Genomic DNA, 15,753 nt, shown 5'->3' with positions numbered 1-15,753 from the left:
CACTGTATCACCTACAGTGCTGCCAGTTCATACAGAAGCATCAGCATGAAGTTGCTTACCATCACTCTGATATTGGCCATGCCCCACTAGCCTCCTGCCATGTGCTGGTCTCGCCTAGAATCAAGACCAACAACTGCTGCCAGCCACAGCAGGAAAATTGTGAGATGTTAGTTGGCATGGGTAACAAAAATGAGTTGGCCCAAGTCTAAATAAGACTTTAATTAGCAAGACAAATATGTGTGTGTGTGAGTGTGCGCATGTGTATGTGTGTGTGTGTGTGTGTGAGAGAGTAGGCTAGAGAGAGAGAGAAAGAAGGCAAAAGAAAGGGAAAATGTCTGTACTCACAATAATACAGTGAATTATCAGCTTGTGAGACTACCCCCAGAACTGTAATGACCAGGTTTCATTTCCAATCCACCATATTGGCTACATGGTGCAAATCCCATTTACCAAACAATCTGTTTCAGAATGTTGCTTCACAGAGGTGCTTCTGAGAATTCCACACAAGCTTTTACGGGTTATAACATAAAGTTAAAATTTCATATTACCTTTCTGGCACATATCCCCATGGTACCCAGGTTTGCAGATGCAGGTGCCGTTTTTAGCGATGCATCCCACAGCGTTTTGGATCACACACTGACATTCTTTAGAACACCCATCGCCAAAAGACCATTTTGGACAACCTGTAAAAATATATAGGCATTAGAAGATAGGAAAGCAATTGTTTTCTATAGAGACGCATTGGTTATCCTCACATGGTTAAAAAGAAAATATTGAGGACATCTTATACCTCATATACCTGATCACAAGCTATGCCATTGTGACCCACCCTACACAACGAAACGCATATTCAAAATAAGATCATTCCTAAGATAACAAATCAGCATAAAATATTACAAAAACCACTATGTTTTATTCAATATTCTGCATAAAATAAACTGCTTCTCCATTTTTGCAAATTAATCAAATGTGTATTCAAATTAACTCCCATTTCTTATCATTACTAATGTACTTTACGATTTTCACTGAATGTCCATTACTCATTTTAAACAGATAGGAAATGTGATATAATGGGGTAACAATACCTACTGAAATTTGTCACCCAGCATTTTGAAATCATTTGGAATTTTGCTCACCGACCTATGTATAGTTTTTTCCCCCAAATTCTGAATCGTTGTGGGGTACAATTCGGCCTACCTCATCTGCAATCTTGAGGTACTTTGAAAACATCAACCCACTTTGATTGGTGGCCAGCCCATGGATGATGGCCTGATGTGGTGAGCAGTTCACCATGTCTGTGGTTGCTTTTTAAATATTATTTTTTAATGCAGCCTATTTTCCTCAAAGGAAAGGGGACTAAGTTTAGAACATTTTAATAGTTTGTAGGAGAGTAGATAGCAGTTAGCTGGACCATTGTCTACTTCCAATTGAATTTCAATGAATTGCTACAAGATTTTAGTTGCAAAATTTTGATACATACTATAAGGAATCACTGCCTGAAAGGAACCTTTAAACATGCCCCTTGCAAATAGTGATATGCTAAGTCCTTCAAAACGTATTTTGCAATTTGGTAACGTTACCGAATCGCAAAATGGGTTTTGTACCCTGTAGAAAGCATCTTTGCGGTTATAAACTCTGAATAAGATCATTTTTTATCATAAAAATGCTTCTACATCTAGTCCTAAATAACTTAACAGAGCTTTCTCTTATGTGGGCTCTTCTTCATGGAGGCCTTATTAATGCTACAAGCTAGTCTATTCCCCTAGTAACACTGGATAAACTTTTGGCCCCCCATTAGTAGCCCAGCAAATGTACCACAATTCATTTCTTGTGAAGAAAGCATTAAACTATGATATCTCATAACTTGCTAACAAAATGTCAACTAAAAATTTCTTGTCAGCTCAAAATGTAGCAACGATGTAAAAACATTACTGACACCGCTACATCTTAACCTGTATTATCAATTTAACATAATTTAATGTTACATGTGTAATGTGGCTGCAATGCTTGTTTGCCAGTTTCAGGGAAACAAACCATACTGCTTATTTATTAAATAATACTTGCTTTTATAAATAATAATCCATATTGGAAAAGTGCGAACATATCACCCCTTAAGGTTTCAAGGCGGTGTGGGCCGTCATGGAGATTATGTGAGTTATTGCCCAGAGTCATATGGTGCTGAGCTGAGCAGCTGTCGGCGCCAGAAATCAAACCGTGAGCCCCACGCTATGGAGGCAGCGCTTTGGCCGCTGCGCCACACCTCTCCCACTCACTCTTGCGAGGAAAATTTACATAAAATGCACTGAAGATAAACGTTCAACTTTAGATAACAGAAGGTTAGTGCAGTTAGGATTTAACTGGTAGAAAAGACTTCTTGGCCTGAACAGACAAGAATCAAGTCTCATCATCTCAAGAATAAAATGAAGAAGTTCCTAATCAAAACCTATTTCCCTCTTCACAAGATTGCGATGACAGGCTCTTAGACATGTTTTGATCTAGATTTTATGATGAAATGACTACAAAGTGTCTCACTTGTCCATCATGAGTTGTGTAAGGACTATCGGAACACATATTCTTAGTCCCCATTGTCGACAACTTTACATTTGTGGAGCCTATATGATTTTTTATATAGTTAACACACAATGTGGTAGTAGTTATGCATTTTACAACTTTCGTTGCCATTCTTGTAACCTAAAGTGCTGGTTGAGCCCTAAGTGGCAAGTCTGCATAGAAGAAGCAGTCAAGTCCCATGGGCATTTCTTTTTAGGTTTCGACCTGGCGATCTGCGCAAGCAGTTCGCGCAGGTGAAATCTTTTGTTTACCATATTGGCTATCGGAACGTCCCCCACCTCCCATTAGCTAGCTCCATAAATGGAGGCTAGCCATTGGGAGCCGGATCTGTCCGTCAAGGCCGGACCAGATTCGGGGGCGTTCCCGCGATTTTTTCCCTCTCCGCCTCTGCGATGTCGTCATCGCGGCGGTGGGCGGAGTTTCGTTTTTTTTCCTTCTGTGTTTGTTTTGGTCATTCCATGCGAGGAAGCCCAGGTGAGTGCTTGTTTTTTAGTGGTGGAGCACGTGAATTCAGTGTACGTTGGTTAAAAATACATGATGAAGACACAGGCCACGATCTGGCTGTTCATCAAGTGCATGGGCGCTAAAAGTAGTTTTTGCCCCTTTATTTGTAGTGAGGACTCCGCAGTGGTTTGTCTGATGTGAAATTGCTCGGCTGATCCCCTTTGTTGCAGCATGCATAACTTTTCATTCTTTCAGTTCGACTTTACAGTCCGTTTTAATACTGTCCTTAAAACTGCGGGTGTCCAGTACCCAAACGGCCTAAATAGACTCGTATGGGCTAAGCATCTCGTGCCCCTCGTGAGACACTTGTAAAACTGCTCATAAGATTTGCAACAGGGAGTTTTTTCATGGTTTGGCATTTTTCGTAATGCATTACAGTTGAATTTATATAGCGCTTCATATCCTAACCGCACTGCAAAGCGCTGAAGAGCATCAGAGGCCATAAAGTAAGTGCTGCAAAGGTGATTAACAGCAAATGGGTAGGGAGTGCAGAGTGGATAGGGAGTGCAGAGTGGATAGGGAGTGCAGAGTGGATAGGGAGTGCAGAGTGGATAGGGAGTGCAGGGTGGATAGGGAGTGCAGAGTGGATAGGGAGTGGAGAGTGCATAGGGAGTGGAGAGTGCATAGAGAGTGGAGAGTGCATAGGGAGTGGAGAGTGCATAGGGAGTGGAGAGTGCATAGAGAGTGCATAGGGAGTGCAGAGTGCAGAGTGGAGAGTGCATAGAGAGTGCATGGAGAGTGGAGAGTGCATAGGGAGTGGAGAGTGCATAGGGAGTGGAGAGTGCATAGGGAGTGGAGAGTGCATAGGGAGTGCAGAGTGCATAGGGAGTGCAGAGTGCAGAGTGCATAGGGAGTGGAGAGTGCATAGGGCGTGCAGAGTGCATAGGGCGTGCAGAGTGGGGAGTGCAGAGTGCATAGGGAGTGCAGAGTGGAGAGTGCATAGGGAGTGCAGAGTGGAGAGTGCATAGGGAGTGGAGAGTGGAGAGTGCATAGGGGGTGGAGAGTGCAGAGTGCATAGGGAGTGCAGAGTGCATAGGGAGTGAAGAGTGCATAGGGAGTGAAGAGTGCATAGGGAGTGAAGAGTGCATAGAGAGTGAAGAGTGCATAGGGAGTGAAGAGTGCATAGGGAGTGAAGAGTGCATAGGGAGTGGAGAGTGAAGAGTGCATAGGGAGTGCAGAGTGCATAGGGAGTGGAGTGGAGAGTGCATAGGGAGTGGGGAGTGCATAGGGAGTGGAGAGTGCATAGGGAGTGGAGAGTGCATAGGGAGTGGAGAGTGCATAGGGAGTGCAGAGTGCATAGGGAGTGGAGAGTGCATAGGGAGTAGAGAGTGCATAGGGAGTGGAGAGTGCATAGGGAGTGGAGAGTGCATAGGGAGGGGAGAGTGCATAGGGAGTGGAGAGTGCATAGGAAGTGGAGAGTGCATAGGGAGTACAGCTTGAGGGAGTGGAGAGTGCATAGAGAGTGGAGAGTGCATAGGGAGTGGAGAGTGCATAGGGAGTGGAGAGTGCATAGGGAGTGCAGAGTGGGGAGTGGAGAGTGCATAGGGAGTGGAGAGTGCATAGGGAGTGCAGAGTGGAGAGTGCATAGGGAGTGCAGAGTGGAGAGTGCATAGGGAGTGGAGAGTGCATAGGGAGTGGAAAGTGCATAGGGAGTGCAGAGTGCATAGGGAGTGAAGAGTGCATAGGGAGTGAAGAGTGCATAGGAAGTGAAGAGTGCATAGGGAGTGAAGAGTGCATAGAGAGTGAAGAGTGCATAGGGAGTGAAGAGTGCATAGGGAGTGGAGAGTGAAGAGTGCATAGGGAGTGCAGAGTGCATAGGGAGTGGAGTGGAGAGTGGAGAGTGCATAGGGAGTGGAGAGTGCATAGGGAGTGGAGAGTGCATAGGGAGTGGAGAGTACATAGGGAGTGGAGAGTGCATAGGGAGTGGAGAGTGCATAGGGAGTGGAGAGTGCATAGGGAGTGCAGAGTGGGGAGTGGAGAGTGCATAGGGAGTGGAGAGTGCATAGTGCATAGGGAGTGGAGAGTGCATAGGGAGTGGAGAGTGCATAGGGAGTGCGGAGTGCATAGGGAGTGCAGAGTGCATAGAGAGTAGAGAGTGCATAGGGAGTGGAGAGTGCATAGGGAGTGCAGAGTGCATAGAGAGTGAAGAGTGGAGAGTACATAGGGCGTGCAGAGTGCATAGAGAGTGCAGAGTGGAGAGTGCATAGGGAGTGCAGAGTGCATAGAGAGTGCAGAGTGGAGAGTGCATAGGGAGTGCAGAGTGCATGGAGAGTGCATAGGGAGTGGAGAGTGCAGAGTGCATAGGGAGTGGAGAGTGCATAGGGAGTGGAGAGTGCATAGGGAGTGGAGAGTGCATAGGGAGTGGAGAGTGCATAGGGAGTGGAGAGTGCATAGAGAGTGCATAGGGAGTGCATAGAGAGTGCATAGGGAGTGCAGAGTGCATGGAGAGTGCAGAGTGGAGAGTGCATAGAGAGTGCATAGGGAGTGCAGAGTGCATGGAGAGTGCAGAGTGGAGAGTGCATAGGGAGTGGAGAGTGGAGAGTGCATAGGGAGTGGAGAGTGCATAGGGAGTGCAGAGTGCATAGGGAGTGCAGAGTGCATAGGGAGTGCAGAGTGCATAGGGAGTGCAGAGTGCATAGGGAGTGCAGAGTGCATAGGGAGTCCAGAGTGCATAGGGAGTGGAGAGTGCAGAGTGCATAGGGCGTGCAGAGTGCATAGGGCGTGCAGAGTGCATAGGGAGTGCAGAGTGGGGAGTGCAGAGTGCATAGGGAGTGCAGAGTGGAGAGTGCATAGAGAGTGGAGAGTGCATAGGGAGTGCATAGGGAGTGCAGAGTGGAGAGTGCATAGGGAGTGGAGAGTGGAGAGTGCATAGGGGGTGGAGAGTGCAGAGTGCATAGGGAGTGCATAGGGAGTGAAGAGTGCATAGGGAGTGAAGAGTGCATAGGGAGTGAAGAGTGCATAGAGAGTGAAGAGTGCATAGGGAGTGAAGAGTGCATAGGGAGTGGAGAGTGAAGAGTGCATAGGGAGTGCAGAGTGCATAGGGAGTGGAGTGGAGAGTGGAGAGTGCATAGGGAGTGGAGAGTGCATAGGGAGTGGGTAGTGCATAGGGAGTGGAGAGTGCATAGGGAGTGGAGAGTGCATAGGGAGTGGAGAGTGCATAGGGAGTGGAGAGTGCAGAGTGCATAGGGAGTGGAGAGTGCATAGGGAGTGGAGAGTGCATAGGGAGTGGAGAGTGCATAGGGAGTGGAGAGTGCATAGGGAGGGGAGAGTGCATAGGGAGTGGAGAGTGCATAGGGAGTGGAGAGTGCATAGGGAGTGGAGAGTGCATAGGGAGTGCAGCTCAAGGGAGTGGAGAGTGCATAGGGAGTGGAGAGTGGAGAGTGCATAGGGAGTGGAGAGTGCATAGGGAGTGCAGAGTGGGGAGTGGAGAGTGCATAGGGAGTGGAGAGTGCATAGGGAGTGCAGAGTGGAGAGTGCATAGGGAGTGCATAGGGAGTGGAGAGTGCATAGGGAGTGGAGAGTGCATAGGGAGTGGAGAGTGCATAGGGAGTGAAGAGTGCATAGGGAGTGAAGAGTGCATAGGGAGTGAAGAGTGCATAGAGAGTGAAGAGTGCATAGGGAGTGAAGAGTGCATAGGGAGTGGAGAGTGAAGAGTGCATAGGGAGTGCAGAGTGCATAGGGAGTGGAGTGGAGAGTGGAGAGTGCATAGGGAGTGGAGAGTGCATAGGGAGTGGAGAGTGCATAGGGAGTGGAGAGTGGAGAGTGCAGAGTGCATAGGGAGTGGAGAGTGCATAGGGAGTGGAGAGTGCATAGGGAGTGGAGAGTGCATAGGGAGTGGAGAGTGCATAGGGAGTGCAGCTCGAGGGAGTGGAGAGTGCATAGGGAGTGGAGAGTGGAGAGTGCATAGGGAGTGGAGAGTGCATAGGGAGTGCGGAGTGGGGAGTGGAGAGTGCATAGGGAGTGGAGAGTGCATAGTGCATAGGGAGTGGAGAGTGCATAGGGAGTGGAGAGTGCATAGGGAGTGCAGAGTGCATAGAGAGTGGAGAGTGCATAGGGAGTGGAGAGTGCATAGGGAGTGGAGAGTGCATAGGGAGTGCAGAGTGCATAGAGAGTGAAGAGTGGAGAGTACATAGGGCGTGCAGAGTGCATAGAGAGTGCAGAGTGGAGAGTGCATAGGGAGTGCAGAGTGCATAGAGAGTGCAGAGTGGAGAGTGCATAGGGAGTGCAGAGTGCATGGAGAGTGCATAGGGAGTGGAGAGTGCAGAGTGCATAGGGAGTGGAGAGTGCATAGGGAGTGGAAAGTGCATAGGGAGTGCAGAGTGCATAGGGAGTGCAGAGTGCATAGGGAGTGCAGAGTGCATAGGGAGTGGAGAGTGCATAGGGAGTGGAGAGTGCATAGGGAGTGGAGAGTGGAGAGTGCATAGGGAGTGCAGAGTGCATAGGGAGTGCAGAGTGCATAGGGAGTGCAGAGTGCATAGGGAGTGCAGAGTGCATAGGGAGTGGAGAGTGCAGAGTGCATAGGGCGTGCAGAGTGCATAGGGCGTGCAGAGTGCATAGGGAGTGCAGAGTGGGGAGTGCAGAGTGCATAGGGAGTGCAGAGTGGAGAGTGCATAGAGAGTGGAGAGTGCATAGGGAGTGCATAGGGAGTGCAGAGTGGAGAGTGCATAGGGAGTGGAGAGTGGAGAGTGCATAGGGGGTGGAGAGTGCAGAGTGCATAGGGAGTGCATAGGGAGTGAAGAGTGCATAGGGAGTGAAGAGTGCATAGGGAGTGAAGTGTGCATAGAGAGTGAAGAGTGCATAGGGAGTGAAGAGTGCATAGGGAGTGGAGAGTGAAGAGTGCATAGGGAGTGCAGAGTGCATAGGGAGTGGAGTGGAGAGTGGAGAGTGCATAGGGAGTGGAGAGTGCATAGGGAGTGGGGAGTGCATAGGGAGTGGAGAGTGCATAGGGAGTGGAGAGTGCATAGGGAGTGGAGAGTGCATAGGGAGTGGAGAGTGCAGAGTGCATAGGGAGTGGAGAGTGCATAGGGAGTGGAGAGTGCATAGGGAGTGGAGAGTGCATAGGGAGTGGAGAGTGCATAGGGAGGGGAGAGTGCATAGGGAGTGGAGAGTGCATAGGGAGTGGAGAGTGCATAGGGAGTGGAGAGTGCATAGGGAGTGCAGCTCGAGGGAGTGGAGAGTGCATAGGGAGTGGAGAGTGGAGAGTGCATAGGGAGTGGAGAGTGCATAGGGAGTGGAGAGTGCATAGGGAGTGGAGAGTGCATAGGGAGTGGAGAGTGCATAGGGAGTGCAGAGTGGAGAGTGCATAGGGAGTGCATAGGGAGTGGAGAGTGCATAGGGAGTGGAGAGTGCATAGGGAGTGGAGAGTGCATAGGGAGTGAAGAGTGCATAGGGAGTGAAGAGTGCATAGGGAGTGAAGAGTGCATAGAGAGTGAAGAGTGCATAGGGAGTGAAGAGTGCATAGGGAGTGGAGAGTGAAGAGTGCATAGGGAGTGCAGAGTGCATAGGGAGTGGAGTGGAGAGTGGAGAGTGCATAGGGAGTGGAGAGTGCATAGGGAGTGGAGAGTGCATAGGGAGTGGAGAGTGGAGAGTGCAGAGTGCATAGGGAGTGGAGAGTGCATAGGGAGTGGAGAGTGCATAGGGAGTGGAGAGTGCATAGGGAGTGGAGAGTGCATAGGGAGTGCAGCTCGAGGGAGTGGAGAGTGCATAGGGAGTGGAGAGTGCATAGGGAGTGCGGAGTGGGGAGTGGAGAGTGCATAGGGAGTGGAGAGTGCATAGTGCATAGGGAGTGGAGAGTGCATAGGGAGTGGAGAGTGCATAGGGAGTGCAGAGTGCATAGAGAGTGGAGAGTGCATCGGGAGTGGAGAGTGCATAGGGAGTGGAGAGTGCATAGGGAGTGCAGAGTGCATAGAGAGTGAAGAGTGGAGAGTACATAGGGCGTGCAGAGTGCATAGAGAGTGCAGAGTGGAGAGTGCATAGGGAGTGCAGAGTGCATAGAGAGTGCAGAGTGGAGAGTGCATAGGGAGTGCAGAGTGCATGGAGAGTGCATAGGGAGTGGAGAGTGCAGAGTGCATAGGGAGTGGAGAGTGCATAGGGAGTGGAAAGTGCATAGGGAGTGCAGAGTGCATAGGGAGTGCAGAGTGCATAGGGAGTGCAGAGTGCATAGGGAGTGGAGAGTGCATAGGGAGTGGAGAGTGCATAGGGAGTGGAGAGTGGAGAGTGCATAGGGAGTGCAGAGTGCATAGAGAGTGAAGAGTGGAGAGTACATAGGGAGTGCAGAGTGCATAGAGAGTGGAGAGTGCATAGGGAGTGGAGAGTGCATAGGGAGTGGAGAGTGCATAGGGAGTGCAGAGTGGAGAGTGCATAGGGAGTGGAGAGTGCATAGGGAGTGGAGAGTTCATAGGGATTGGAGAGTGCATAGGGAGTGCAGAGTGCATAGAGAGTGAAGAGTGGAGAGTGCATAGGGAGTGCAGAGTGGAGAGTGCATAGGGAGTGCAGAGTGGATAGGGAGTGGAGAGTGGAGAGTGCATAGGGAGTGGAGAGTGCATAGGGAATGGAGAGTGCATAGGGAGTGGAGAGTGCATAGGGAGTGCAGAGTGGAGAGTGCATAGGGAGTGGAGAGTGCATAGGGAGTGGAGAGTGCATAGGGAGTGCAGAGTGGAGAGTGCATAGGGAGTGCAGAGTGGAGAGTGCATAGGGAGTGCAGAGTGGATAGGGAGTGGAGAGTGCGTAGGGAGTGGAGAGTGGAGAGTGCGTAGGGAGTGGAGAGTGGAGAGTGCGTAGGGAGTGGAGAGTGGAGAGTGCGTAGGGAGTGGAGAGTGCATAGGGAGTGGATAGTGCATACGGAGTGGAGAGTGGAGAGTGCATGGGGAGTGGAGAGTGCATAGGGAATGGAGAGTGCATCCCCTCTACTTCTCTTCTATGGACACTTGTACTTCTTCTACTTCTCCACCAGCACAGTGTGTGTTTCCACTCGCCCGTGGCACTGGAGACTGAAGCACATCCTTCTTAGGGTCTTGCTGGTCATTATGGACACTCTTTCCAGTTCTGTACTTTTATGTGATCACACTATGCATTATGGGGGGTGTAGTGTTGCTTTGATTCCATTAGAACACAGCTGAAAACAATGATTTGTAGATAAAAACCTCTAGTCCCACTAAATCTTGGAAGTGCTTATTCACACACACACATGCATGCACGCACATATGCAAACACACTCTCTCTCCCTCAACAGGTGCACTACCTCCTCACAAGCACGGACACATGTTTGTAAAACAGGTTCTTTAACCCACCATGCCATCCCATAATGCAGTTCGGTTGGCTAGCACACCGTGGCTGACTGAAGATGCGCACTAGGATGGCGCCGGCACTTGACAGCCAGGCACAGAGAGGCGCGTGATTGACAATGGGCGACAAGACGAGCGTGACTGAGAGCAGACGCCAACTGAAATGTCCAACCCTTAAAAAGGAAAGATTTAATGACGGCATTTTTTGTGGAACTGGTGGCGAGCTTCCTGTTTCAAGATGAGTGAGTGGACCATGTCCAAAAAGACTGACACTCCAGTAGGGTAGTGTAGTGCTTTCAGCAAGCGTTGCCTTAATGTGCCACCCCAGCACGATTTAACCCCCTCAGCTGTCAATTGGGCATCTGTCACGTGACACCTGCAGACCAGACTCTGAATTTCTTCAGTGAAATCCAGTAGGGTACAATAGGTCTTACATTTGCAAGAGATTAAGCTGTTGGCAATGTAAATGACAATGCCATTTATTTATCTGTTTTCAAAACCAACACATAAATAAAAATATTGTCATTTACAATGCCAATAGCTCTAACTGGCAAAGGCGAAACCGTTGCATTGTAAATGCTTGTTTAAGAGAGTATGCATCTGCGAAGCTGGGGTGTTAAACCACAAATACCTGAAGATATGCCATTCAGTGTGTTCAGTAAAGCAAGCAGCCTAGGAATTTCTATTCAAGCCAATAGAAATACTTTCAAGCATTTATTCAGGCCTTTAAATTCAAATACAAAAAGGTGTCAATAGCACTTGTCTATAATACTTAATATTTCACTTCCTAAGCATGAAAGGCTGAATGGCCTGTTTCAAGGTTCTAAACGATGACCTGTATGTATACATACATTCCAGCAACAGCTTCATTACCAAGATAAAGTTGGGGCTAGTCAGAAATATTTACCCTTCCAATTCAACTTTAATAAAAACTTACATAACGTCTAAAACTTCAAAATAGTTAAGATGGACTTCTACAAGTATACAAATAACTTGCCTTTTTACTATTCTCAATTAACTTTCACCAATAGGTCCCTGTAGCAGATGCCTAATCCTTTAAAACACATATATTGGGCTTTGTTTTCCCAACACAACTGCCTTTATTTCTACAGCATATTGATGCATACTTTGGCAAGAATGAAATGAAAATGTAGGGCGATACTAGGTATAGGGCCATGGAACTAAATTTATGTTGTATAAAGTGTTTCTATTTCCTATTTTCGTCCAATAGACTACCAGGGGAACTCATGTTCTGGATCAAGTTTATTAAATAATCAGTTATTCTATGATAGATACTTCTTTCACATTTAGGGCGAGAACCTCACTCAATTTAATTTAAAGATCTTTACTCGGTTACTGTAAAAAAAACATAAATGCACAATACATTTTGCAACTAATAATTTCTGTGCCAATTAAGTTCATAATTAAGAGTCACATTATAATGGATTTCCGATAATTGAAACAGTTTTTTTTAAAGCAATAACAGATGCAATAACAATTTCATTATCTAAGAATTGCAGTGCTAGAAATGTGGGTAGACATTGTCTCAGTCCGAAGTTCTTTAAAACAGGGATAATCCATCTCCATCTTGCTGTAACATAAAATGTACAAAAGAACATGAAATGTATAGTTAACTGTACAGAAACTTCATCAAACAGACATTTACACAGAACTCTTGACCAGTCGTTTAATGCGGGAAAACTTAGGGATCTATATACAATTTTCAGTCTAAAACATGTCAAAAGTGACTCTATTTCTTATTTTCGTCCAATAGACTGCCAGGGGAAATCATGTTCTGGATCAAGTTTATTAGTCAGTTATTCTATGATAGATACTACTCTCACATTTAGGGCGAGAACCTTACTCAGTATACTGTAAGCGCTCCACAATGACTCCCAACTCTTGTGGCATATTCATTTCGAGCACGATTCATTTTTTTGATACATTTTTATAGAAACATTTTTTTGCAAAAAAAGGATTACAGCCAGAAATGTATTAAATTACCTTCGCTCACACATACATGCAAAATAAAACCTTTGGGTATCCCTAAAAAACAGAGAAGTTCAGTTTTTGGAGTCCGGTACTATTGCTCCTGAAAAGCAATCTGGGTAAGAAATGTACATACTCGTATAGTGATTGCATTATTTCAACTAATATTTAATTTATGACCCTTTCCCGCCCAAGCCAATTTTATAAGCCAGAACATTGCACTGCTATGCCCCTGGCCCTCCTTGTGTCCTTCTTCGTTGTTTTTCTGTATATACATATATATATTTATTTATTTCACGAGGGCCCAGCAGCTGCTGCTGCTAGTAGGCCATTGCTTCCCTCCTTGACATTATTCACTTCTTGCCCCCTTTCCACCTGCACTGTATTATTATTATTATCATTTATTTTTCAGTCATTTCTGCAACAACCTGTCAGTGCCAACTGCTTGTTTTGCTTTGGACAGCATCCTACAAAGGTAAATAACAATAGCGGCTGCTGTATCACAAAACATGCACGTTAAGAGGTCGCCTTAAATGGTTTTGTTTAATCAAAAATCAAGGGACCATGCAAATGCATTGTAATGCACCTGTGGCTACTATAGAAAGAAAAAAAAAGTTTCCACAATGCCGCTAGTGTGTGATGACGCATGTGCAACCATTCAAATGTATGTGACTGAATCAGTGGCCATCTTAGAATTCCTTTTCTTTATTAATTAATAATTACAAAAAGCATTCCAAGACAGCCAGCCAAGCATGTGTATCCACAAGCCTGTAGCGGGATGCAATAATGGCCATTAGGATTTTTCTTTTTGCTCATGCCAGTGCACGTACACAGTGTCAAATTAAATAGCTCAACCCTCATCTTTTAGAGGCAATATATATTGGCTTTGCCAATGTTTGTTTCACTTTATTGAGGAAATTCCTACCACCGCTATTGCCTAGTGAGATCATAGCTAAAATGGTTAAAACTACAAGCCTCTGGTTGTGTTCTACCTGAAACAGTTGTTTTTTTTTCCAGGTGATATCACACGCATCCTCTTTTTGATAGCTAAGGATTATTCATGTTAAATGTTGTTGTTTGTGTATGTGCATTTAGCTATGATATCACCAGCGCAACAGTTACATTAATGCAATTCTCCATGTTATAATCATTGGAGTGGCCAATAGGCTCCTGTAATATTCAATGCTGCACAGGGGGCTGCTTGGCTGACAATTACCACTGCATAGCCATGTATCTCACACTCACACTGGCAAGTGATCTGTGACTCTGTCGAGATGTAGCTTTTTTAAAAAGGTGTGCCTGCACCTCTTTCCGATATAGGAGCACACTTGGGTTAATCTTGCTGGATATGGGGATGGTGTTCCAGATCATGAGAAGGCCTGTAATTTTTGTACTTTTTGATCTTTTTTATGCTTTTTCATCCTGAGTGTGATGGGGTCCTGGCTGTTGTTGAGCTAAAAGCCTTTTTAGATGGTCCCCTTGCCATCTAATTTTCAAGATTGTGCAGGCTGACAAGGGGAGCAATTGGAGTACCCCCAGAGTGTAGATGATTTGGTCTTATTTCTTTACGTCACGGATGAGACATGCTGTGGCTTGTCAGATGTGCTGGGGGGGGGGGGGGCAGTGTGGGTGTTGCCACCATCCAGATGAGATAGTATGAGGGATTGAATGTGAGTGCTGGAGTCACTTTCTGGGAGGATTGGTTTCACTTTCTTTTGTAAAGTGACCTGGTATCAGGCTGTCTTGGATTTGTTGGTGATGAGTTCCTTTAGTGAAAGGTTGATGTCGAGGATGAATCCAGGAGCTTAAGTGTTTGGGGTGAAATTGGGATTCCGAAGGGTCAAGGCTCATGTTGCTCAGAAATGTTTGGATTGGTTGCTGCTTTTTGTTCATACCAAATAAGAGGAATTCTGTTTGGGTGGTGTTGAACCTCAGGTAGGTAAGGAACATCCAGGCTTTGGTGCAGGCAGAGTTTGAGGTGTTGGATGTTTATAGTGGCGAAACGTTAAAAAAGTGATGTGTGTCATAAGGGCTTTGGTGAATATTTATGCTTTTTTCAATTAGCAGAGTCGCCTGTGGCTCCACATAAAAGATGAAAATGACATGGGACAAGTTGAACCTCGGGGAAATCTGCAGATCATAGGGAGCTTCAGGGATCTGGAGGTACCTATGTAAATGAACTCGTGAAATTTGAATAGGTAGGTGCAAAATCAGTGAAGGACATTCCCTGTGAATCATATTAGAGATATCAGGATGTGGATGAGGACGAGATGGTTGATTGTGTCAAATGTAGCTGAAAGATCCAACAATATAAGGAGGCAGGGCGCATCATTTTCTGTGGTTAGGAGGGCATTCACCTTAATATGTAAGGTTGCGGTCTCTGTACCACAGTATGATCTAAAATCCGATGGATAGTCATGAATGAGGTGGTTGGCACTGATGTGACTATGGTGTTGTGTTTAGACTCCTTCACTGCTTTAGAGTCTTTCACTGGGCATCTATTTTATCCTGAATGTTACATGGACAGAATCATCTCCCATAATGAAGTTGGGTTTCATTTTGCGGGTGGCAACTGCTTGCTTGGAGCTAAACTTAGAGGAACATCTAATTTAAAATATCAACTAATCTATCATTTCGCTGATATAATGTTTACATGCAGGAGTAAAAAGCAGAACACCTGTGCGAATTAGCAAACCTGTGAATGAATCAACATGCTTCATAGCACAGCTTGAGATGAACCACATGGCTGGGTGATATTAATTACTATATCCTGACATAGAAAATCAGTTCATGTAGAATCCATCATTGTCCTGTGTGACATGCTACTGGATACCCTCATGGGTGATTAGTGAGCTATACAAATAGACATAACATACCATAACATTTCATATCAGTAAAAAGCTCGAAAATGTTTCCCAATCGCCTTTTATATGTGAGTTTTACACACTGCTTTTCTTCGCCGTATATGAAGACATATTGGGCCTGATTACGATGCCAGTTGGACTGACTTCCTTAGTCCTGTCGGACACGGTCCGACCACCGAGGTCTTGTCGGATGCAGTCGATCCGACCGCCGAATTATGATTCATGCCTCCCATACTCCGACGTCTCCTGAAAGAATGCCCACTCAGACAGCCTTTTTATGACCTCCGAAATGTTGGTCGGAGAAAAACATTATCCAATGGGCAGTACAGGGATCTCCGCCGTCATCCGCATTACTACATGTGTTTATGACGACCCGACCATGGCGGTCAGATCACCTGCCTTGAGTCATCAGAAACGAAGGATTTGGGGTGCATACTCACCCAAGTCAGCTTCTCCCCGACAGTCTCCAATGTGGATCCCTTTCTCCAGGTCCCCCCTACACTGCAACAGCTGAACCCTGAAGACTACGACCCTGTGGGTGC

General features: G+C 46.4%; 1 protein-coding gene across 1 annotated transcript in view; it reads right to left on the bottom strand.

Annotated features, from left to right (window-relative positions):
* The window catches only part of LOC144790753 (uncharacterized), a 752,701-nt gene that overhangs the window by 167,384 nt on the left and 569,564 nt on the right, over window positions 1-15,753 (bottom strand). Inside the window, exon 18 of the mRNA XM_078665457.1 lies at window positions 549-683. Within this exon, the coding sequence (XP_078521583.1) occupies window positions 549-683 (135 nt within the window). The remainder of the gene's footprint in view (window positions 1-548; window positions 684-15,753) is intronic.

Source organism: Lissotriton helveticus, chromosome 11 (assembly GCF_964261635.1).
Source record: "Lissotriton helveticus chromosome 11, aLisHel1.1, whole genome shotgun sequence".
Lineage (NCBI taxonomy): Eukaryota > Metazoa > Chordata > Amphibia > Caudata > Salamandridae > Lissotriton > Lissotriton helveticus.
This window is presented reverse-complemented; position numbering and strand designations above follow the sequence as displayed.